Here is a 26969-nt window from a genome sequence, read left to right as displayed (position 1 = left end):
CTGTTGACTAAAAGAAGACAGAGGGGCATTTAACTACCATTAACCCCTCTTCCCCTGCTCATGTCAAGCCCTCAGAGGTTTTGCCAAAGAGGAAATGATGGCCTCAACTGCATCAAATGACACCATATGTGAGCAATCTAGCTGAATAATTGATTCCCCTCCTCCCCTCCCAGACTCTTCCTCTCCCTCCAGCCAATCCTGTGATAAGTATCTGCTGAAAAGGTTGGGGTGGGGTGGGATGGAAATGAGTGAGTAAATACAGTAGCTTCAGGCCAGGAAAAAAGTCAGGTTCAGAATATTTGGGACAGTCCATAAAATGACAGTTGAAGTGTGAAATGATGCTTTTGCCAAAGATCAGTGAGTGACCCATAGAGAATGTCCCAACTAAGCAGCTATAGCACCGGATTGGCTCAGCATTCCCGGCCCCGTCAATCCCCCAGGCTCCTCCAGTTTGGGTACTGCTGGTCCCTGTTCCAGAGAGGCCCACACACCTGCGGACTGGGAAGGAAACGCAGATGCCGTGACTTCCTCCTGTCCAATTCAGCTTCTTTGCCAACTTCAGCCAGATCTGGGCTAAGCCAGAGGCTGAACTGCTCAGTCCATTTCCTGAGTCTAGTGCCCCAGTTCAGTCTCAAAGTCAGTCAAAGTTATTAATTAAGCCTTTTAATGGTGCAATGGATAGAATGCTGGGCCTGGAGTCAGGAAGACCGGAGTTCAAATCCAGCCTCAGACACTTCCTAGCTGGTTGACCTGGGCAGGTCACTTCACCTCTGTTTGCCTCAGTTTCCTCAAATATCAAATGGAAAGATAACCTACCTATCAGAATTGTTTAAGGTTCGGATGAGATAATGTTTCTGGAACTGTTGCTATATAATGCTTCCATTGACTAACAAAATAGAGACCAGAAGACCTGGTCTAGAGAAGGGATTTTGTCCCTTATAGGAGAAACGTAAAAAAACATGATTAATGTAGCATTCAAGAGCAACAAGAATATTGGCTTTCATTCCATAGGGAGTATACAGCAGATGGACATGAGGCAACCCAAGGAAGGAGAGATTCTCAAGGGAGGCAGCACCCGGAGAGAGGAGCCTGGAAGGAACAGAACTCTGAGAGACAACGCTGGGAAGAAATGTTCATACAAACATACGGAGGCTGGAGATGACCAGAAAGTGGAGTGTGTGAAATGGAGCAGTTTGAGTTAAAAGGCAGCCCAGAGCCAGAGAGGAGACAGCCTGAAATCAAAATTGAATACTGTATAATGATAACGACCAAACTCAGTTCAAGAGCTGGGGAACTTTGGAGAGTAGAACATTGTAATTAGACCTGGTTGATTCGTTGATTAGTTTTGCTCAAATGCCTAAAGGCATTTCACCCCATCCCCCTCTCCTCTTTGTTTGGTTTCATTTTAGCCCTGATATGGTTACATTTTGGCATCATGCTAGAATTTAACCACTCCTTGGTTGGTTGACTGTTGATTATTTTTTTGTTACACAGAATGGCTTAGGGATGTGAGGGACCCATTTGGAAATGCACAGGTGATATAAACACAAACAGTATTGATTTTTGTGATTTTTTAAAGGAAACTGAGGCACTTGTATTTTGTCCTAAGTTCTGAACAAGACATTTTTGAGCATGGAAGAGTCATGGTCAGACTATGGTTTAGGAAGATTATTTGATCCATGTCATGGAAGGGAGAGACTAGAGGCAGGGGAAGCCCAGCCAGACTTCATCAAATAGGGATGGGGTCCAGAATTAGGGCTGATCATTGAGTGAATAGAGAGAAAAGGCAAAGAAGATGTTGTGGAGGTGGAAGCTATGAAATTCGCCAATACCCTGATCTCTACCAAACCTCTATTTAAATTGATAATGCTCTAGCCCAACTGGATGACTCCATATTCCCTGATCACACCCTGCAATTTTCTGCCTTCAAGAGTCTTGGAGTACAAGTCTTATTCCTGAAATATCCTTGGATGTCCCATCTCTCTGTTAGCTGGGAGTTCTGGTATTTAATATTAGCTGACTGACAAACTGATCTCCTAGAACATCTCATCTGATGATTCTTACCCTACACTGCCTTCCATCCCAGTGATCCCCGGCCAAGGCTCATCCTCTCACCTGACCTGATGAAGACATTTTCAACTGTATATCTCCCCATCAACCCAGAAACAGTCTAAGAGCTCAGAATATATTGGCTGTGGAAAATCTTATTAGCCCCTAAGTACTCCTCAAAGAGAAAGGATGGGGTCAGTAAAGAAGTGTATCGTTCTTCTACTGACCTCCATTAGTATAAAACATGTGCTTCCAAAGAATTCTCTATATTGATAAAATTCATATGGGGGGGAGATGCATAACTTCTCTGTACCTCAACACCCTTGACTGAAAATGGGGGGCAAAAACACCTTTTGGTGCCTAAATTAAAGTGTTTGAGACTGAAATGAGATACTGAGGGAAAGAACTTTCAGTACTTCAAAAATCAATGCCAGTTAACATTATTAGTGCCTGGCTGATTTGGAGACAAAGCAGTCCATAATAAACACAAGCTCCAGTTCTCTTCTTCATGAATTCTGAGTTCCCTGCCCCAACATGGGTTCTAAATCTTTTTGGTATCATGGAGCCTTCTGGGAAAACTGTGAACCCCTTCTTGGAAGGATGTTTCCAAATGCACAAAATAAAACCCAGGGAATTTCAAAGGAAACTAAAATTAAAATATAGTTTTCAAGGATGTGGGAAAACTGGACCGCTAATTCACTGTTGGTAGAGTTGTGAGCTGTTCTAACCACTCTGGAGAGCAGTTTGAAACTCTGCCCAAAACTGTGCTTACCCAATGGTCCAACAATGCCACTACTGGATCTGTAACCCAAAGAGATCACAAAAAGGGGAAAAGACTCACATGTACAAAAATATTCATAGCAGCTCTTTTTGTTAGTGGCAAAGAATTGGAAATTGAGGGGAGGCCCATCAAATGGAAATGGACCCACAAATTGTGGTATATGAATGTAATGGAATATTATTGTTCTGTAAGAAATCATGAGCAGTTGGATTTCAGAAAAACCTGGAAAGAGTTCTGATGATGAGTGAAGTGAGCAGAACCAGATCACTGTACACATTAGCAACAGCATTGTGGGATCGATTATGATGGACTTAGCTTTTTTAACCAAAGATAATTCTAAAAGACTTGAGATGGGAAAATGCCATCTATATCCACAGAAAGAACTATGGAATCTGAATGCAGACACCAAACATACTATTTTCACTTTTTAAAATGTTTTTGTTTTTTTTTCTTCTCATGCTTTTTTCCTCTTTAGTTCTGATCCTTCTTTCACAATATAACTAATATGGAAATATTGTACATTTATAACCTATAGCAGATTAATTGCTGTCTTGGCGAAGTGGCAGGAAAAGAGGCAGAAAAATATGGAACTCAAAATCTTAAAAAAATGAATGTTGAAAACTATCCTTTCATGTAATTGGAAAAAATAAAATTAAAAAAAGAAAGGGATACTGGGAGAGCATCAAAATACAAAAAAAGTAATAAATAATATATCATTATCCAACTAATTTTTTAACAAGAATTTGTTTATTAAAAACTCACTCTGTGCTGATCTGTTTGGCAAAACGTGAGAAATGCAAAACTCTCAGGAAGCTCACATTTTTATAAAAGAAAGATTTTATTTATTTTGAATTTTACAATTTTTCCACTATTCTTGCTTCCTGTCCCCCCCCCACACAGAAGGCAGTCTGTTAGTCTTTACATTGTTTCCATAGTATACATTGATCTAAGTTGAATGTGATGAGAGAGAAATCATATCCTTAAGGAAGAAAAATAAAGTATAGGAGACAGCAAAATTACATAATAAGATAACGGGTTTTTTTTAATTAAAGGTAATAGTCTTTGATCTTTGTTAAAACTCCATAATTTTTTCTCTGGATACAGATGGGATTCTCCATCACAGATACCCCAAAATTGTGCCTGATTGTTGCACTGATGGAACGAGCAAGTCCATTAAGGTTGATCATTGCCCCCATGTCAAATCATGTTTTTAAAAAAAATCACAAAATGTTTTTTTTAAGATCTCCATTGAGAGAGATCTAGCAGATCTTTTTTTTCAGATTTTTTCAAGGCAATGGGGTTAAGTGGCTTGCCCAAGGCCACACAGCTAGGTAATTATTAAGTGTCTGAGACCGGATTTGAACTCAGGTCCTCCTGACTCCAGGGCTGGTGCTCAATCCACTACACCACCTAGCCGCCCCAAAAATCACAAAATATTTTTAAAAGCCTTCCTCTATAATGTCCCCATGTTATAGATGAAGACCTGAGGCTCTCTTAGACAGCAAACTTTCCACAAGAGTTATAAGGCAGAACTGAGTCAAATCCGGGTTCTCTAATTCTGTACCTACTATACTGGACCCCTCTTTTCAAGGCAATGAATAGAATAGAAATGGTTTTAATTTCAAAGAATCTTCAGGCTCCCCAGGACCACAGCATTAAAGTTGTAAGGCTCCCCTGACAATGAAAGGGCATAAATGACAGCAATGAGAATCTGGGCTGTTATCATCCCAACCTCTTCTACCACTGAGTATTATCATGGGGAATATTTGGTTTCTGGCCAGATCCTTTTGTCCATTATCAGCCAAAAAGAGATTCAAAGTTGGCCACTATGGGAATGTCAAGCTAAAAGGGATGGAACGTGTATTCCACAGGGATGATGCCTTTGCAGAAAAGTATTTTTTCATCTCATACTTCCAAGGCCTTATGAACTCATCAATGTACAGTTCTATCCCATCCCCTGCAATTCCTATCCATGCCTTTCTCCATACCCACTTAAAGGATCCAGTCACTCAATGCTCTGGAGGTCGGCCTCTGTCTCTTAATATTTCATGGCTACCTCCCTTTTACTCTCTGCCACTACTTCTCTGACAGACACAAAAACTGGATGAATTGATTGACTCTCCCAGGTGGAAGGGACCTCATCCTATTCTGGACCCAGAAATCACCTCTACAACCTATTCAACAAAAATCTATTTAGCCTGTACCGAAAAGCCTCCAGGGACAGGGAGACTGTTATCCTCCAAGGCAGCCCACGTCACCGCAAATGAAATGATGGTTACGAAGTCCCTCCTAAAATTGCTGTAGTAGCAAGCCTCTTTGTAATTTGTACCCTAGAGATTCTTAACCTAGGGGCTATCAATTTTTCCCCACAATATGTGGATAACTATTCCTTCTGTGATGCCATAGAAAGCCAGGTTTGGAGTCAAGAAGACCCATTTTACTGAGTTCAATCTAGCCTCAGACCCTGGACAAGTCACTTTACCTTGTCTGTCTCAGGTTCCTTATCTGTCAAATGAAATGGAGAAGGAAATGGCAAACTACTCCAGAATCTTTGCCAAGAAAACCCAAAATGGGGTCCCGAAGGGTCAGACATGACTAAACTACAACTTGAAATCTTTTCTTATTGCTGATTAACTAGCACCCCCCCTCCAAAAGTTATCTTGTATTTGTTTTTTATACTCATCTTTGTCTAAGGTATATAGTAGGCATTTAATAAATGCTTAGTAATCTATGGTTTCTTGTGTCAAATTTTCTAGGGAATGGGGCTAAAAAGCTGAGCCCCAAAGAGCTACAAAACCTAACCTTTCTAAGCGCTCTTGTCAAAGGTCCTCATTTTATATGTGAAGAAAACGGCCAACCTAGAAAAGCCAAGAGATTTTCCTGAGGGCCCAAGGACTAAAAACTCGGGCCTCCTGCTGCCCTGTCTAGAGTTCTTTCCAATTCTTAGAAAACTCCAGACCTGAGGGGAAACATTTGGCCCTAATATTCTTAGTACTTTCATCATTACTGTTGTGATGTTGCTAAAAATAGCAATAATGTGGAGGAAGTGAAGGATGTGCTCTTCAGAGGAATCACTTCTGCCCTTTGGCTGACCAAGGAGGGAAAAAAGTGGGACTCTGCAGCTGAGAAAACAAACAGGGAATCAACTTTATCTCTCTGTACCTCAATTTCCTCAGAAACTAAAATAAATGGGTCATACTACATAGCCAGGGCCCCCTGGAGTCTCTTCCAACTCTAGAGATTGATCCTTGGGCAAGTCACTTGACCTCCTGAGGCCTCCGTTTCCCCTTTTATAAAAGAGGGAGAGTGGACCAGATAGACTCAAAATTTCCTTCCAGTTCAGGATGTCAGACTCCATAAGCTTAAAACTGAATCCATCTTCTAAATGTTACCCCATCTCTAACCCTACCTTCAATCAGAGACTCTATGAAAATAAAAGTTGATAATCCAGTCTTTGTCATAACCTACAACAGATTAATGCATGTTCTGATACCTAGAAGCCCTAGCTACCTGTCCATCCCCAGCCCCAGTTGATTGTCAATCACACAGAACCACCGGGAAGCCTTACCCTAGCCACCCACCCCTCAAATACCAGTTCCCAGTTTCCTGGCAGCTGGACCCCAATTGCTATTTATGGTTTACGAGAAAAGTTACACCCCCAAAGCCTTTGCACTTTGGAATGAAATCCCAACATAAAATGTCTAGACGGGTAACACCATTATGACCAAAACAGAAACAGGTTTAAAGGCCCCCATTTTGTAGCATCATCTGCTCAGTAAACCCAGCCTGTGCCAAGACAGGGAAGCTGGGGCTTGTTCAGGTTCTTGTCTGAAACCTCCTGATGTTGGAAACTAATGGCAGCTGGGGCTATTTAAACCTGGCCCCATTTCTCAGCTGAGGTCATGTCCCAACCACTCTGGCCACGGCTTCTCTTTGAGATGAGGGACAAATCACAACAACCTTGGCTAAATCTTGGGGTAGGGGAAATGTCCTCAGTCTTTATGGATTCAAAGGAAAGAAGAACCCTCCCCCAAAAAAAGTTTTTTTTTCAACAAGGGCAAAAATCTTTGATCAGTCAAAGCATTTGGAGTTAATGCAAGAAATGCTGATTTCTTTGCATCATTTGAGCCTCCTCTGCTCACCTGAGCCAATGGTACTCACTACCCAGTCATTTCAAATAAAACAGCCACTCTCCTCCTCTACCCACCTGAGCCAGTGGCACCTACCACCCAGTCGCTTAAATAAAGCAGTCACCCTATTCCCTGTCACCCATTCTGTACTGTGGATCAGATTGAAACCAAGAAAGTCACAAAGGAATGCCCCAAGGGCAGCTAGGTGGTACAATAAATAGAAAAACTGACCCTGGAGTCAAAAAGACCTGAACTCAAATATAACCTCAGTCACTTAACAGCTGTGTGAACCTGGGATAGTCATTTAACCCCGACTGCCTCAAAAAAAGGGAGGGTGAGGGATTCCCCAGTATCTTGAAGTTTCCTCAACCAATGGTAAAACCAAATTCCTGCTACATCTGGTATCATTAGGTGGCCATTCATTTAACTCCCTTTTATTCCCAGTCCCTCAGCCTAAGGCAAAGTCAACAAATGAGAGACAATGTGGTACCATGGATAAGGATGCTCTTGGAACCAGAAGACCTAAGTTCAACTCCTAAGGGCCCTACTGTGAAGCTCTGTTGCCTTACAAAAATCCAACTCTCTCCCCATCTGTAGGCAGAGAATTGCTCCTCCTGCCCACATCACAGAGTTCATGAGAGCTAGGAAAAACAGCTGCAACCTAGGGTGGAAGCTCCTTGAGAGCAGGCACTATCTTTTGCCTTTTCTTGTATTCCCCACATTTAGCATAGTGCTGGCTTTGACTGTGGATGATGGGGACAAAGCTGATTCCCAGTGGCTTTTTTTTTAAAAAGCTCAAAGCAGAAGGTTGAAGTTGATTCAACCTTTCAAAGATTTGTCTGGTTCAAGTCCTCAATATGTGACCTCGGGCAAGTAATTTGATCTCTTGATGTTTCAGACATTTTTTCAAGACATTCCTTTGTAAGACATCAGATGATCTGCATTCATGATAGAAGGTGTCTCTTTACTGGGCCATATTATATAATAGAAATGTAGGACTAAATTAAAAAAAAAACCTGCAGTACATGGTACTTACACAAAAACTGACCATGTACTAGGAACCTAATGATCAATTGCAGAAAGGCAGAAATAGGGAATACATCTTTCTCAGATCAGAATACAATAAAAGTCATATGCAATACAGGAAGATACAGACCCAGAACTAATTGGAAACTAAATAACCTCATTTTAAAGAATGAGTGGGATCAAGCAACAAATTATAGAAAGAATTAATTATTTCATCCTAAATTAATGACAATAATGAAACAACATACCAAAACCTATGGGATACATTCAAGGCAGATGTCAGGGGATATATTATATCTTTAAAAGCTTACATGAATAAATTAGAGAAAGAGGAAATCAATGAACTAAATATGCAACTAAAAAATTAGAGAAAGAACAAATTAAAACCCCCAATTAAATACCAAATTAGAACTTCTAAAATTTAAAAGAGAAATTAATAAAATTGAAAGCAAGAAAACTATTGAACTAATAAAACCAAGAGCTGGTTTTATGAAAAAAAACAATAAAATTGATAAAACTCTGGTCAATTTGATTAAAAAAAGAAAGAAGAAAACTAAATTGCTAGCATCATAAATGAAAAAGGTGAACTCACCACCAATGAGGAAGAAATGAAAGTAGTAATTCAGAATTATTTTGCTCAACTCTATGCCAATAAATTTGACAATCTAAGTGAAATGTACAAGTATTTACAAAAATATATTGCCAAGATTAAATGAAGAGGAAATTAAAAACCTATCTCAGAAAAAAATAATTCAACTCCCTAAGAAAAAAATCCCCAGGGCCAGATGGATTCACAAGTGAATTCTATCAAACATTTAAGGAACAATTGGTTCCAATTCTATATAAACTCTTTGGAAAAATAGGTGAAGATGAAACTGCCTAACTCTTTCTATGAAACCAATATGTTGCTGGTACCTAAACCAGGAAGAGTTAAAACAGAGAAAGAAAATTATAGATCTATCTCCCTGATGAATATAGATGCAAAAATCTTAAATAAAATCTTAGCAAAATGATTACAAGTTATCACTAGGATAATATATTATGATCAAGTAGGATTTATCCCAGGAATGCAGGGTTGGTTCAATATTAGGAAAACTGGTAGTATAATTAATTATATCAATAACAAACCTACCGGAAATCATGTGATCATATCACTAGATTCTGAAAAGGCTTTTGACAAAATATAGCACCCATTCCTACTAAAAACACTAGAGAGTGTAGGGATAAATGGACTGTTCCTTAGAATAATTAGCAGTATCTAGCTGAAACCATCAACAAGCATTATATGCAATGGGGAAAGGCTAGAGGCATTCCCAATAAGATCAGGGGTGAAACAAGGATGCCCATTATCACCACTACTATTCAATATTGCATTAGAAATGTTAGCTTCAGCAATAAGAGGAGAAAAAGAAATTGAAGGAATTAGATTTGGGAAGGAAGAGACAAAGCTCTCACTCTTTGCAGATGACATGATGGTATACCTAAAGAATCCCAAAAAAAATCATCAAAAAACTACTAGAAATAATTAGCAACTTTAGCAAAGTAGCAGAATATAAAATAAACCCTCATAAATCCTCAACATTTCTATATATGACTAGCAAGATACAGCAGAAAGAGCTACAAAGAGAAATCCCATTCAAAGTAACCTCAGACAATATTAAAATACCTGGGAGTCTACCTGCCAAGGCAGACTCAAAAGCTTTTTGAAAACAATTACAAGACAACTCTCACACAAATAAAATCAGATTTAAATAACTGGGCAAACATCAATTGTTCATGGATAGGTCGAGCTAATAAAATAAAAATGACAATTCTAAACTAAACTACTTGTTTGGTACCCTACCAATCAAAATTCCAAAAAAACTACATTGAGTTAGAAAAAGTTGTAAGTAAATTTATATGGAGACATAAAAAGTCAAGAATTTCCAGGCATTCAATAGAAAAAAAGTACAAAAGAAGGTGGCTTAGCCTTACCAGATATAAAATTATAATATAAAGCATCAGTTATCAAAACTGTCTGGTATTGGCTAAGAAATAGAGTGGTGAATCAGTGGAATAGACTAGGTGCAATAGTAGGAAATGATTATAGTAATCTGCTGTTTGATAAACCCAAAGAGTATAGCTATTGGGATAAAAACTCTTTCTTCAATAAAAACTGTTGGGAAAATTGGAAGTTAGCATGGAAGAAACTTAGAGTAGACCAATACCTCACACCTTATACCAAGATAAGATCAAAATGGATACAGGATTTAGACATTAAAAAATAATATTATAAGCAAACTAGAAGATCAAGTAGTGTATCTGTCAAATCTATAGAAAGGGAAGCAGTTTATGACCAAGAAAGAGATGGAGAACATCATTAAAAACAAACTAGATAATTTTGATTACATTAAATTAAAAAGGTTTTGCACAGACAAAAGCACTGTAACCAAGATCAAAAGAAATGTAGTAAATTGGGAAACAATTTTTGCAAGTAGTATTTCTGACAAAAAGACTCATTTCTAAAATATACAGAGAACTGAGTCAAATTTTCAAAAAAAAAAAAACAAGCCATTCCCCAATTGACAAATGGTCAAAGGATATGCAAAGGCAATTTACAGCTGAGGAAATCAACGTAATCCAAAGTCATATTAAAAATTGCTCCAAATCATTACTTATTAGAGAAATGCAAATTAAAGCATCTCTGACTGGTCAATATGACCAGAAAGGATAATGATCAATGTTGGAAGGGATGTGGGAAATCTGGGACACTAAGACATTGTTGATGGAGCTGTGAACTCATCCAACCTTTCTGGAGAATAATTTGGAATTATACCCAAAGGGCAACAAAAATGTGCATACCCTTTGATCCAGCAATACCACTACTAGGTCTATACCCTGAAGAGATTATGAAAAAGGATAAAAACATCATTTATACAAAAATATTCATAGCAGCCTGTTTGTGGTAGCAAAGAATTGGAAATTAAGTGGATGGCCTTCAATTGGGGAATAGCTTAACAAACAGTGGTATATGTATGTCATAGAACACTATTGTTCTATCAGAAACCAGGAGGGATGGGAATTCAGGGAAGCCTGGAGGGATTTGCATGAACTGATGCTGAGTGAGATGAGCAGAACCAGAAAAACATTGTACACCCTAACAGCAACATGGGGGTGATGATCAACCTTGATGGACTTGTTCATTCCATCAGTGCAACAACCAGGGATAATTTGGGGTATCTGCGATGGAGAATACCATCTGTATACAGAGAAAGAATTGTGGAGGTTAAACAAAGACCAAAGACTATTACCTTCAAATTAGGGGAAAAAACCCATTATCTTATTATGTAATTTTGCTATCTAATACTTTATTTTTCTTCCTTAAGGATATGATTTCTCTCTCATCACATTCAACTGAGATCAGTGTATACCATGGAAACGATGTAAAGACTAACAGAATGCCTTCTGTTGGGGTGGGAGGAGGGAAGCAAGAATGGGGGGGGAGACATTGTAAAACTCAAAATAAATGAAATCTCTCTTTAAAAAACCTCAAAGCAGAAGGTTGAAGTTGATTCAACTTTTCAAAGATTTGTCTGGTTCAATTCTTCAGTGTGTGACCTTGGGCAAGTAATTTGATCCCTTGATGTTTCAGACATTTTTCCAAGACATTACATTGTAAGACATCAGATGATCTGCATTCATGATAGAAGGTGTCTCTTTACTGGGCCGTATTATATAATGAATATAAGACTAGACCAAAAAACTAAAAAGGAAAAAATCTTTCTGGTTCAGGTCTTCGATATGTGCCCTTGAGCAATTTGATCTCTTGATGTTTCAGACATTTATCCAAGACATCATGTCATAACTTTAACTTCTATTATTATTGTTCAATCATTTCGATGTTCACTCATCAGGAAGGTGGAGTGGAGATTTTTCCCACTTTAAGTGCTGGACTGGATGGTAGTTGTTGAGGAATTTTCCAGTTCTGAGATTTTGGGGATACAATAGGATCAATCCTTCAATAAATATTTATTGGGCACTTACTGAGTTCTAAGCACTATTTGAGACATTTTATTGAAACAGAAGCTCTCTGAGGAAAGGGATATTTTGTATATGGTATTTGTAATTTCAGTCCCTAGTACAGTGTCTTGAATAAGGAAGAAAATAAACTCTTGTTTTGGATTTGTTTTTTGTTGTCTTGAGGAGTGGGGAGGTTGAACCTCATTTCATAGAGGAGGAAACCAACACTCATTCTCACAGCCAATGTCTGAGATAGGATTCAAACTTGGATCCTCCTGACCTAGCGCTGCTTCCAGTAGCCCTGGCCTATTATGGGCAGACTCAGGCCACTTTTACCCTCTGACCTGGCATTCTCACATGTGTGGAGGAGTCATTTTGGAAAACTTTTTTTTTTAAAAAGGCCAACAGCTCCATGCTTGGTACCAGCTTACAAGAAATAGAATATGAAAAGTAAACACGGGATTTAACACGGAATTTGAAATATACTCTACTGATGCCAAGAGACATAAATCAGGAAAAGGAGCCTGTGACTTCCCATAACACACACTGTATTAATTACGCCATCCATAATGGCTGGTCACTTAGAGTGGACCATGTCAGATGGAAGGCAGGACCAAATGTGGAGTTTGTACAGCTGGAAGAACCAACCCCCTCATTTTACACATGAAGAAACTGAGTCTCAGAAAAGTCAAGTGACTTGCCCATGGTCTTACAAGATTTACTTTTAACTTTCTTAAGGGTTTTGGAGATTTGGGGAGGTAGTGGGGACTGATAACAGTGAAATGCTGATTTATGATGCCAAAGACCAACATCTGTTAGTGTCCAAGGTCAGGTCAACATCAACAGCTGTCCCTCTACCAAACTCTTTACTAAACTGCTTAATCTGAACCTCCTAGAAGGAAACAACTGATAAATCTATTAAACTTCAAAGCAGCTGATACCATGCACCAACACTTTGATTTTGTTTAAGGATTAGGTTTTTTGGGTTTTCTTTTTTTTTTTTGATCTGTTCCTATATTTTCATTATATAATATGGCCCAGTAAAGAGACAGCCTCTATCATGAATGCAGATCATCTGATGTCTTACAACATAACATCTTGGAGAAATGTCTGAAACATAAAGAGATCAAATTATTTGCCCAAGGTCACACATTGAAGACCTGAACCAGACAAATCTTTGAAAAGTTGAGTCAATTTTAACCTTCAGCTATGAGGTTTTTGGGGGGTTTGGGGTTTTTTTTTTTTTTAGTTTTTGCAAGGCAATGGGGTTAAGTGGCTTGCCCAAGGCCACACAGCTAGGCAATTGCTAAGTGTCTGAGGCCAGATTTGAACTCAGGTACTCCTGACTCCAAGGTCAGTGCTCTATCCACTGCACTACCTAGCCTCCCCCAAGCTATGAGTTTTTAAAAAAAAAAAAAACCGAAACACCTGGAATCAGCTTTGTCCCCATCACCCTCCAGGTCAAAGACCACCAATAGATCCCTGCAGCTCACGGAATCAAGAGTGGTCTCCTAGGTGTGTTCTTCAAGGCCCTCCTCCACCTGTTCCCACCCAAGGATAACATTAAATGATTCTCTCCTTTTCTCTCTTCCTCTGGTCTCTTTCCCCTATGGCAGACCCCCAGCATCTTCATGCCCCTATCCTCAGCCCCTTTATGAATTCTACAGGAAAGCATGGCAGCGAGGAAACAGGCTGCAAAGAATCACTAAACTGTGGAAGCCAAGTTCAAATCCCAGTTCTGACCCCTGCTTCCTGGGCAGCCCTGGAATGAGAGGCTGGAGCACCTGGTCTGGAGTCAGGAAGAGCTGAGTTCAAATCTGGTCTCAAGACCCTTATTAGTTGTGTGGGAAAGTCACTTAAACTCTGTCTGCCTCAGTTTCCTCATGTGGAAAATTATGAGGGATGGATTAGGGGGGCTTCTATCTGGTCCCATCCAGCTCTAAGTCTATGATCCTAAGATAGGAGATACAGTTAAACATTGATCCCTTAGGGTCACCCTTGATTGTACTTTCCAGAACACATCCCTTCATTCTCCAGCTTCCACTGCTTCATTCAGACCATTCCCCATTCCTGGAATGCCCATCTTCCTCTCTTTTCCTACTGACTTCCTACCCTTCCTGTAGAGCCCAGTTTAATGCTCTCTTCTTCTGGGAACCGAAACATCTCCAGGGAATCATAGGATCTCCAGAGGACCTCTAGGGAACTAAAGGCTCTATAGGGGATCTCCAAAGAATCATTGGATCTCCAGGGAAGGGAATAACAGGGTTTCCAAGGAATCAAAGGATCTCTAGGAGATCTCCAGAAGATCTCTGGGGAATCATCTTCAGGGGCTCTCCTGGGAATGAAAGGCTCTCCAGGGGATTTCCAGGAAGCCAAAAACTCTTCAGGGGATCTCTAGAGAGTCATAGGATCTCTGGAGTATCTCCAGGGGATCAAAGGATGTACAGGCAATCATAGGACCTTGATTCTGGAGCTGGGAGGGAGCACAGACTCCTTCTAGTCCACCCCTGCCTCATTTCAGAGATGAGAAACTAAGGTCCACATTTAGAGTTAATTTAGATGACTCTTTCCAAAGTCACCCTCTCCTGCCTTGAGTTTTTAATGACCTTCCTCACCTCATCTTTTCCCTCTCCTGTCCAGCTCCATTCACCCATTAAAGTGAATTTCCTAAAGCACAGGTCTGATCATGTCACCTCCCTACTCGATAAACTACAGTGGCTCTGGGAGCAACTGCTCTGGCATTCAAAACCCTTCCTCACCTGGCTCCCACCCACCTTTCCAATCTTCTCATACCTTACTTTCCAATGCATACTCTTCCATCCGGGGTCACTGAGGCTAATCTACAAACAAGATCCTTCATCTCTTAGCTCCAGGCATCCACCTGGCCCCCCAGGCCAGAAATGTTCTCCCTCCTCAGCTCAGAGGACTGACCTCCCTGGCTTCCTTGAAGTCCCAACTAAAATCCCACCTTCCAGGACAAACTTTCCTCATGCCCTCTTCATTCCAGTATCTTCCCTTTGCTATTTCCTATCTACCCCATAACCAGCTTTCTTTGGGAGAGGAAGAAGATAAAAAGGTAGGAAGAAGTAAAGGAGGACAACGAAGAAGAAGGATATGATCTAGGTCCTAGATGCTTTCCTTCCCAATCCCATATTCAGCAGTATCTCAAATCAAAAGAAGGCAATAGTCCTTTTTAAAGGATTCATCCAGCCCTAGGAAAAGGCACATACCTCCGCTCATAGCCAACACACCACATCTGCCGGCCACAGCCCTGCTTCCATACTTTGACCATCCGGGTGAAGGCCTGGACACAAGGCTGCCGATGACCCACGATGGTCAGCTCCCTCACAGCACACACATTGGGCCTGGTAGAGACAAGGAGAGAGATTTATTTAGCTTGCTTGACAAAACTAGTCAAGAAAGGAATCTTAGTGACAATCAAGACTAACCATCTTCATTTGCCAAGGAAGAAAAGTAAGACCCAGTCAGAAGAAAGGATTTGCCCAAGGTGCTCTAGGTCATCAAAGTGGGTGATACCCTTAAACAATCACTTTACTTCATTCATTGTCATTTAATGTTATGCAGCACTATAAATGAAAAATCTATTCCAGGTAGATTTGCATGAATTATTGCATGGTGAAGAGAACAGAAACAAGAGAATAATACATTCAATGACTACAACAGTATAAAAGGAAACAATTTTTGAGAAACATTTTAGAACCCTAATCAATACAATGACCAATCAAGACTCCAAAAGGCTATTAGTGAGTCTTACCTCTTGACATAAGTGGAGGAAGACAGGTACAGAATGAGATTAAGTTTTCCAGACATGGACAACATGTGAATTTGTTTTCCTCAACTATAACAATGTGATACAATGGAAATAAAGCCAATGCAGTCAGAAAACTTATTCAACTCAGCTCTCCTACTTGCTAACTGAACAACAAGGGAAAAATAAATCAACAAATCAACAAACCCCAAAGATGTATCAAAAGAAGAAATTTTTAAAATTAAAGGAGAAATAGATAAATTAGAAAACAAAGACTTCAGAGCTAATAAGCTATATGTGCAACCTTCAGAAAGTCATTTTCTCTTTGGAATTTTATTTCCTCATTTGTAAAAATAAAATAGAGTTTATAGTAGACTATAGCAATCTCTTCCACAATGCAGGGATTAGGAGTATGGCACCCCTATCTTCTAGAAAATTCACAAAAAATATTTGACCCTTCATATTAGAGAAGAAGTATGAAATATTATGGAATTAAGAGGTACCCTTATACCAGAGAAGAAGTGAGAATTACTATGGTATTAAAAGATAAAATATTATATATTATATAATATGATGTGTTTTATATATTTTTGAATTTTGAATTTTTTTCTATCTGCAGGCCTTTGTGTCTTGTCTATGACTTCTAAAAACTCCCCCCCCCCACAATTCTTATTTGATTTCTTATGCTAGCCTGCAATATAGCAAAACTATGATGAGGAAAATAACAATGTTGAAGGGATAACTATATCTCTAAAGTGGTTTCAAAATTGAAATCTATGATCTCATAGATCATAGGCTGTTTGTCAGGACCTATCTCCTAGACCTCCTCTCACAGAATCAAAGAATTGGAATAGGGTCTCTTAAGCCTTGTAGTCTAATCCTTACCTAAAATGTATAATAATAATAATAATAATAATAATAATAATAATAATCTTGATGATGATAAATAGTTCACATTCATAGAGCACTTTAAGGTTTGCAAAATGCTTTACATGTTATCTCATTTTGGTAGGTACCAACAAGGAAACAAATTCATTTCATAATGTTTGGTTTGCAACTTCTAAGACCCATTCTCTTGAAATATGTAAGCATAAAGGTGCTGCTTAGAACTGAATAAATACAAATGCCTTTCTTGGGAATGCAAATAAACTGATTTTATTCACTAAAAAATAGAGGTGTACACAGAGTTAGACACAACCTATATTCATAATGAAAGCCTTTCCTCAAGGGGATTTTTGCTTATTGGAAGTTTATTTACCCTTTCCCAACAGAAAATGAGCTATCATTCTTAATAGAAATCCCAAGGGAAAGGATATAATCACTTTCCATCAAAGGCCTTTGATCTCCGATAAAGAGAACAACTCAAGGCCATCCTCCTAATACTAGCTGAGCAATTCAGAAACAGAAATTCCTGAGAAGACTCATGTCCATTAATTAACTAAATCTGTGTTTGATTGCTTCTTGCTTTCACTCCTGAAACCAGCTGAGATCTCCCACTCTATCCTCAAGAAGGACAGCGTCTGTTGGGACCCAAATGCCCGACCTTAACTAAAATTATAGATCATGTTAAGATTATAGATAAAATTCCCCACATTCCCCTCACTGGATATCCTTCAGTAAATGAGAGAACATTCTAATCCCATGCTCTCATATCTCTCAACTAATGATTGTACTGAAAGATCCCCCAAACAGATCTGAAGGCAGAGATAATAGTTAACATCTATCTCTTTGCCAATCAGCATCCTAGAAAATGCAAGAAGACAGGCTAGAAATGGGGGAAGCATTTCGATAATAGGTATGAGCTGGGACTTTTCCTATACAAAAGAGAAAGATAAGCCTTCTTGGAGGCAGCTCTCCTCACCTTCCAAACTTAGCACATATCCAGAGGATCATGGAAGCCCGCCTCATATCAGACAGCTGTAAAGATATCCTCTAGAAAGTCTCTTTGGGACATGTAAGCCTTGTACATGGGCTTTCTCCTTTCCCTTTCTCTGGTATTTGTCAATCTACAACTACTCCAGGCCCCAGAGACACAAAGACAAAGGTGAACAGTTCCTATCCTCAAGAAACTTACATTCTAACTAGGGACACAACATATCATAGACAAAATGGATACAGGGTAGAATTGGGAGGACTTGGCCAGGTATGATTAGCATGTCCCATGGCCAATGTATTTAAAATAACCCAATACTTCAATGGAAATATCACATAATAGTAATATATGTTTAAATAAAAAGTCAAGTTTTTTCCATGATAATTGGATAAGAATTAAGAGTGGAACATGTGGGCAGCTAGGTGGCTCAGTGGATAGAGCACCAGCCCTGGAGTCAGGAGTACTTGAGTTCAAATCAGGCTTCAGACACTTAATAATTACCTAGCTGTATGGCCTTGGGCAAGCCACTTAACCCCATTGCCTTGCAAAAAAAAAAAAACCTAAAAAAAATTTTTTTTAATTTTAAAAAAGAGTGAAACATGTATAGCCTTCATATTTTGCCCAACTCTTCCCAAAGAAATCCTTCCTTGAACAAAGAAAAAGTTAGTCAAAACAACCAATAAGATGACCAAGTGTGGCAACGTATGCAACATCCTGTCCCTATAAATCATCTGCCTCTTGGCTCCACCTTACCCAGTCTATCCCAGATAGTTCTAGCAGGACACTCAATAGCCTGCAAGAGATTCAAACAGCTGAAGCCTTTGTTTCTATTAAATTAAAGTTTTCCATGTCCCTTTTCATTTTTTGAACCCCATCCAGTCAAGCAATTTGGGAAATGGGGGCAGCTAGGTGGTACAGTGGTTAGAGCACTAGCTCTGAAGTCAGAAGGACCTGAGTTCAGATATTGCCTCAGACATTTAATAATTGCCTAGCTGTGTGACCTTGGGCAAAAAAATAAAAGTAATTTGTGAAATGCAAAAAGAAATCAGTAGCCTGGGCAGAGGAAACCTCTGCAAAACCACCAATAATTCACAAGGGAGGGAAATGGCAGAGTTTATGCCAGGACACTGTAGCTAATTAACTTGGAGATTAAATACTTTGGCTTCCAAATTGATAATAAATAATAAAATTTATTTTCTCTTTCCAAGCATCCAAAGGCCCCCAAGCTGATATCTTGTACATAAAATTTGGTTTACATCGCTGTGGACTGCCTTATGACAGCCCCCTCCTACAGACTCAGTGATTCTTCACTTCCTAAGCCACTGATTCCAAGTCAAGATGAAATAATGCATACTCAGCAAGAAGACTCATGTGTGGGTACTCTGGGGCCAGAATGTTGTCTGCATCCTCAGACTTCATCCTCATGTGGGCTATTTTTGCTTAACTCCTTTTCCTTTTTTCAGTGGAGGAAATTCATAGTTGGGGCAAGGGGATGGGGTTGGGGATAGGAAGCTGAACAAATCCAGAAATAACTATAATATCCAAATACAGCTCAGGATAATAGAGAAGTGGGAATTCATGCTCCCAAATAGTTCTGGAGTCAAGGCCGAAAATGTAGGTTCAAATCCCACCTCTGTTACATGCTAGCTGTGTGACTTTGAACAAAGAACTTTCCCTCTCTGTTTCTTTTTCTGTTAAATTGGAAGCGAGGGTAGGATTTAAGCTATATCTCTGAAATCTCTGCCAATTTTAAATCCTGTGAAGTCAGCTAGCTAAGTTTATTCAAGGAAATGATTCCTATTCTGGCTGATTTCAGATTCCCTGTCCTCCATTTTACTTTTATCTCCCAACCAATGGGACGGCTGAGGGCTGCTTCCAAAGTGTTGAAAACCCAACCGGGTTCTATGGAAGCCCAAACTAGGATCTCTCAACATGACCTACCCATGGACTTCATTGACCTGCTATTTCATGTTAGCCACAACTGCAATTCTGGAGCTTGGCCTTAAGAGACATATCATTTCTCAAGTGGGCTGAGCCAGAGCTGACAAAGATTAGATTATACTATGTACTCCTTTAATTCAGGAACTGTCTTTTGACTTTTTTTGTACCTCTAGGACCCAGCAAGGTATCTGTCACTTAATAGTAGGCACTGAATAAATGCTCAATGACAAAGATAAGGTCACAAAATCATTAATGCAGAGAGGGAAGAGACCTTAGAGGTCATTTACTCTAACACCTCCATTTTTAAAGAACTGGAAGAAGACTTCCAACCTTTTCATTTTAAAGAGAAAAGGGTACTAAGACAAGAGTCTTCCCCAAAGTCACACGAAGGATTTGAACTCATAAGGATCACTGACAGAGCTGGAAGGAATCTCAGAAGCCAACTAGTCTTATCACCCCCCACCCCCACCCCTGTGAAATCAGATCCAGGAGTGATTTACCTAGAAATGATAAGTGAACTGAGAAAGGTGAGGGGGTTTATTGTCAAGGGAAACAATAGTAGATACTTAGTAGAAGATAACAATAAAAAGACTGACAATAACAATACAATAAAGACAATATAATTCAACAACAAAATAACAGATAATAGACAATAGATTTCAACTTCTGTTTCTCATAGATTATTTCCTCTGAACCTCACAATAACCCTGTCAGGTAGGTCTTATGGATATTCCTGTTCCCCTTTCATAATGAGGAAACAGAGTTTAGGTCAAAGTCACCAAGTTAAGCAAATGTCAAAGTTGAGATTTGAAGAAACCCCTTCCAAACTTGGGGCACAGCACTCTCATTCTCTATGGTACAGGGAACAGGACTGAGGTCAGAGCCTTGGGGGGATCACAAGGAAGTCAGAAGTGAGGGAACTAGGAATGGGTGATCATCCACCAAAATGCCTCAGGGAAGACCAGCCTCTTTCCCTGATCGGGAGAACTACCCTCCTTACTGTAAAATTTGATTTCAATTGCTCTAGCAGCTTCCAATGACCTGGAAAACTAACTTGCTAGCCTTTCTATCTCTTACACATCTTTTGAGTAACAGCTGAGTGACTGACTGTGTGGTTGGCTGGGTCTGCAATTCAAATCCATCTTCAGACAGTTACTATCTGTATGACCTTGGGCTTGCCTTAGTTTCTCCCACTGTAAAATGGAAATAATAATAACACCTACCTCCCAGGTGAAAATCAAATCAGAAAAATAGTTGAAAAGTAATATCTGGCACATAATAGGAACTTTCAATGCTTATTTTTCTCCCTTCCTAATGTGTTCCCCCCCCATTAGAGTGTGAGATTCGTGAGACTATGACCTGTCAGAGCAGAGTCAAGATGGTAGAATAGAGAAAGCACTCGGCTGAGCAGTCCCAGAATTCCCCCCAAACAACTTCAAAATAATGCTTCAAATTGAATTTGGGAGTAGCAGAGACAACAAAAGGGCAGGGTGAGACCTTCTTGCAGCCCAAGACAAAAGAGATTTCTGACATGAGGATGGGACAGAACCTGGACAGGAGCCCATATGGCTGAGAGAAGGTGATGGAAACAGGTGGTAGCAGCTTCAAGAGGTCCCAAGGCTAGAGAAGGTAAGGAAACCTGGCAACTGATCAGAAAAAGATTACCAGGGATCCCCTTGCTGGCACTAAACACTGGACTGGACACTGTTAAGCAACTCTATAGCCAATACCAACTTCTAGGTCACTGTTCAAGGGCAGAGAGGAGCACTTTTAAGTGATGAGTGCTCAGGGTCAATAAGAAGCAGTGCAGATTACAGTCCCATGGGATCAGGGTTCTTTATGGGTAAAAATCAAGCAAAGACAAGAACAATGATCTCACCTCTTCTCATATCACCTTGGAGGCACCAAACATTTCTAAACTCCCCAAAATAGCTCTAAAAATGGCAATGCAAAAAAAAGCATGAAGCTTTTTTTTAAAGAACTGGAAGAAGACTTCCAACCTTTTCATTTTAAAGAGAAAAGGTTGGGACAAAGTCCCCCAACCATTCCCCACTGGGTTCAGAGTTCAAATTTAACATAAAGTTCAAAGTTATGAAATAAACAGGAAAAATGAGCAAACAATGGGAAAAAAAAGAACCCGACCATAAAAATACTATGGTGACAGAGTAGAATAAGAAACAAACTCATGAGACAATGATTTATAAACAGCTACAAGCAAAACTTCCTCTCAAAAAATAAATTGGACATAAACTCAACAAGAACTTCTGGAAGACCTAAAAAACCGATTTTCAAAATCAAGTAAGAGTGGTGAAGGAACAATAAGATAAAAAAAGTGAGAACAAGGGAAGAAAACTATGAAAAGCCAATAGCTTGATAAATAGCACAAAAATACTGAAGAAAATAACAGTTTAAAAATATAATTGGGCAAGTGGAAACTAATGACTCCACAAGACATCAAGAAACAATAAAACAAAGTCAAACGAATGAAAAAATAGAAGAAAAAGAGAAATATCTCATCCAGAAAATCAATTGACCTGAAAAAATAGAGAAGACGTAATTTAAGAATGTTGGATTACTTGCAAGCCATGATCAAAGAAAGAGCATCATATTTCTAGAAGAGACATCATATTTCTAGAAATTATAAAGGAAAATGCCCAAATATTCTAGAACCAAAGGGTGAAATAGAAATTGAAAGAATCCACTAAATGCCACCTGAAAGAGATCCCAAAATGAGAGTAGGCACTGTCTCATTTTTTTTCTTTATCCACCTTTAGTTTTGAACACAGAACTTGATCTGTAATGCTTAAAAAGGCTTTTTCACATATTCAAAGCCACAGAAATCAAGAGAAGGGTCAACATCCAGGAGCAGAGTGGTCAGTGGTATTTTGAAAGATGAAGAAATATCAAGGAGGATGGGGACTGAGGAATAGCCATTGGACTTGGCAGTTAAAGATGACTAATTACCTTGGGAAAAGTTTTTGAATAAAAAATTAACTCAGTAGTTACTGTGGGCCAGTCATTCTGTTAAGTATTAGGAATGCAAAGAAAGGCAAAAGACAGATTCTTCTCTCAAGGAGTTCACAATCTACTAAGGAAAACAATATACAAACAAATAAAATTGGAAATAATCAACAGAGGGAAGGCACTAGAATTAAGATCAGAAACAAGTTTCAAAAGGATTCTGAAGGAAGTCAGGGAAGGCAGAAGTCAGAGATAAAGAGAGGGATCATCCCAGTCTAGGGAGTGAAAATGATGAAAGTCAGAAGCTGGAATTTTTCCTTCCAGGAACCATAAAGATGCCAGTGTTTCTGGATCAGAGAGAGCCTAGGGAGGGGAGTTGGGGGTGGGGGGGAGTGGTGGTGTTGAAGGAATAAAAAAAAAAACATAGGAAAAGGATGGAAGAGGGGAAGGATTAAGGGGAAGTAGTTCAATAGATAGTAGGATCAAAAACCAGATTGTAAAAGGTTGAGACATGAGTGGGCAATGATGAAACAGAGTTAAAGAATACACTGAAACTCTACGACTGGAATTCTAATTCTCCAGCTATTTATAAACCTACTGGTAAAACCAATGGACCCTTGTTAGAATAATGTTTTTAAAATGCAAACAATAAAATGCATAGGATTATAAAAGTAATCCATCATATTGAAATAATTATTTTTAAAAATTAAGTTCAGAGACTACAGATTAAGGACCCTGAAATGAAAGAAGAGATAAAGGATAAAAGTTTGAAGATAAAGTGAAGGGGCATATTATAAGGATAATGGAGAGGGAAGCATGTTTGCAGAAAGTGAGGAAGGAAGCAGTAGAAAGGGAAAGATGGAAGATAAGCCTGAAGAAAAATGATCAAAGAGCTAAACTCTCACAAAAGACAGGAGGGGGATGGGATCAAGGGCACATAAAAAGGATCTGACCTTGGAGAAAAGGGTCATTTCATTCTTAAAAATTGCAAATCTGTTCTGGGAAAGAGATTCTGGCAAAGTAGCACTGGAGAGCAAGATGGTACATGTTTTTAGACAAGCAGAGGTAAGAGTCAGAGATCAGACTCATCAGATTCTTTCTTTACTCAAAGAACCCAGATTTTTGAAGCTTCAGAATTCCAGACTAATTTTCACACATACATACATAGATATATATGAATATTGTATTAAATTATATTAAGTATGTTCTCCAGCAATCCAGAAGTTTTATATATCCCTCTCCTCTACTAACAGCATACACTAGAATCTCTTTAGTGCTTCATTGTTTGCAAAGCCCTTTCCTTATTGGTGAGCAAAATATACTTAGAAAAATTCCAGTCTCAGAAAAAGCAGAATAAATGTCCTGAGTTTCCTAAATGTCAAACCAAGCCTTCTGATCTCAAGGTTAAGGCACTTTCCATTAAAAGGACCATTTCTCTGAACTTCTGCTGAATTCTAATGCAGCTCTGTATTCCACACCCCTTGACACGTCTAGTAGAGAAATGTAGCATTTTTTTTTTGCTTTATAGAGTTGTTTTTGTTTTTGTTTTTGTTTTTTTGCAAAATGCTGTACACACATATATCCTATTTTACCCTCACAAACACACCTGGAAGGAAAGCAATATTATGGTCCTGATTTTATAGATGAGAAACTGAAGTTGGCATGGGTTCTAGTGGCTTGCCTAAGGACCCACAGTTAGTGAGTACCCTAGGTTGGACTTGAATTCAGATCTTCCTAAATCCAGGTTCTATATATTTAATCACTAAGCTGCTACTTTTCCTGTGGAAAGAAATGCTTTCCTAAAGCTCAAAATGCTGACTTGGAGAATTCAGAGTCTGGAGCTTGTCTTCTTGAAGGGCTGCCACAAGGATCAGGAATTATACTTATTCCCTTCTGTTACAAAGGGTAGTTGAGGAATGATGTGGGGAAGTTGCCAAGAAGCTAATTTAAGTTTGACGTCAAGAAAAACTTCCTAACAATCACAGCTGTTCCAAAGCAGACTGGGCTTCCTCAGTATGTGATGAGTCTTTCACATCCTCAGAGGACTTCAAGAAGCAGAGGCTGGATGATCACTTATAGAGAGGGGTAGAAAATATTGAAGCATGAGTTGGACTTGATGAGGACCAAGCCTTCTTCAGAAGCACCTGACTCAACCACTGGACCTGGAGTCAGGAAGACTGCTCCTGCCTTTGTCTTTGATATTATGCATTTAAAAACATGGTCCTGAGAAGGAGACCCTAAGCCTCCTCATCCCACCAATGGAGCGAAGAACCCTTGTGCTGGAAAATAAAGTATGACCCATCTCTTTAGGGTCCAGAATATAGCAGCAATGACCACGTTTAACTGAGCAAATCTTGAGGTGCCATATCTTTCTCCAAGGTTCTTGGATTGAGGAGTTCAGAATCTGCTCTAAAAAGTCAATCTGTTCAAGACTTCTAAGTGGTATAGCAGGTAGCTTGTTAGATTTGGAGTTGAGGATGAGAAAAGTTTGAATCCTACTTCAGACATTTCCTAGCAGTTACCCTGGATTAGGCATTTCACCTCCTTTAGTCTCAGTCTCTACATCTGTACAATGGGGGTGACGATACTATCTCTCATTCACATCTCACAACAATATTTCTCCTATAGTCTTACTCTCCACATCTGTAAAATATGTGGAAACTGAGGCTACAGGAGCAATATTGTTGTGAAGTGTGAGAGATAGTATGTGTAAATCTAAAAGCTCTACGTCACGCTTAGCTATTATCCATCACTGGATACACAACAGCACTCTATAAATGTTAGATGTTATTATTTATCATAGAATAAATAACAGCGCTCTGTAAATGTTCGTTCTTATTTGTCATTGGATAATTAACAGCTCTCTATAAATGTTAGCTGCTGTTTGTCATTGGATAAATGACAGCCCTATAAATGTTAGCCGTTATTATAATTAATCATAGGCTAAAGAACAGAACTATACAAATGTTAGCCGTTACTATTATTTATCATTGGATGACAAATTTAGAGGCAGAATTCTTTATTTTATAGATGGGGAAACTAAGGCGCACACAGGTTGAGTCATAGGAATTAAGTCCCAGCGAAACTCACATGGCTAGGATGCTACCTCTTTGGGGGATTCAGTATTTCCCCTTTTGAGCAGGAAGTTCTGAGAAGCATCTGTGATCTAAAAACAAAGTCACAAATGGAGCTCAGGAAAGCCTCTGCACTCTCTCCATGGGTCACAGTAGGAGAAACAAATGTGATCCTTCACTTTCCCTCCAGTTATGTGGGAGGACATTCCCTACAGTTACCACCTAAGACTTGACAAGTTTACTTAGAACCAATTTGGGGGGGGCCAAACCTTAAATTTAGGAGCTGGATATATTCTTAACTTTTAAAGAAAAATATGGGGGCGGCTAGGTGGCACAGTGGATAAAGCACCGGTCTTGGAGTCAGGAGTACCTGGGTTCAAATCCGGTCTCAGACACTTAATAATTACCTAGCTGTGTGGCCTTGGGCAAGCCACTTAACCCCATCTGCCTTGCTAAAAAAAAAAATATGAAAAGGAAAAAACATTTTAAATTAGCAGGAGAGCATGAGTTCCCTACCTTTGGGCAAAACTCTAATCAGGGCCACTATGAGTCTGCAGATAGCCCAGAGAAACAGTAGAGCAATCTATCTCTCACTGTAATACTCTCTAACACCACCTCTACCTCAAAGAATCTCTAGCCACCTTCAAGGGACCACTGCCCACATAACCTTTAGGGTTTTTTTATGACTACCCCTCCACCCCCACCCCGGTCATTAGTAGTCTCCCTTCCTTAATTTAAATTACTTTATATTGTGGTTTATTTATTCAGTATGTCCAGTCTTCATAACCACATGGCATACAAGGCTCTTCTATCCTCCACTACATACCATCTTTCCAACTCATGTTCATTGATTCTGCATCACTATCTACCCATCTCATCCTCTGCTCCCCTTTTCCCTTTGCCTCCAATTTTTCAAAACAGTAGATCTTTTCCAATAAGTCCCACCTTCTCATTATGTGGTCAAAGCATTTAAGCTTCTGCTTCAGGATTTGATCTTCCAATGAATAATCTGAATGAATTTATTTATGCATTTTATACACATTATACATAGATAATTACTTATCTATGCCTTGCTATCAGATGCCCCACCTTTAGTAGAATAGAAGCTCCCTGAAAACAGAGTCTGTTTTTCTTCTTGTCTTTGTATCTACCTTGCCCAGCACTAGCAGGCAGGCACTTAATAAATTCTTACTACATTGAATTGAATTTGTATTTCCCCCCATGGGGAATACTTCTTCTTGCTGCTTGTGCTGATTTGAACAAATGAAGCATAACATAGGCTTTCTTTCTGTGTGTATTTGGGGAGAAGAATGAGCAAGCTGAATAGAAACCTAGAGCCAAGAGAATTGGAAAAGATCCAAAGATC

The 26969-nt window shown here is 39.3% G+C and overlaps 1 protein-coding gene across 1 annotated transcript in view; it reads right to left on the bottom strand.

Moving 5' to 3' along the window:
* MEGF6 (multiple EGF like domains 6) overlaps nt 1-26969 on the bottom strand; it is a 370333-nt gene that overhangs the window by 328995 nt on the left and 14369 nt on the right. The window contains exon 2 of the mRNA XM_074218662.1: nt 15216-15350. Within this exon, the coding sequence (XP_074074763.1) occupies nt 15216-15350 (135 nt within the window). The remainder of the gene's footprint in view (nt 1-15215; nt 15351-26969) is intronic.

Source organism: Macrotis lagotis, chromosome 1 (genome assembly GCF_037893015.1).
Source record: "Macrotis lagotis isolate mMagLag1 chromosome 1, bilby.v1.9.chrom.fasta, whole genome shotgun sequence".
Lineage (NCBI taxonomy): Eukaryota > Metazoa > Chordata > Mammalia > Peramelemorphia > Peramelidae > Macrotis > Macrotis lagotis.
This window is presented reverse-complemented; position numbering and strand designations above follow the sequence as displayed.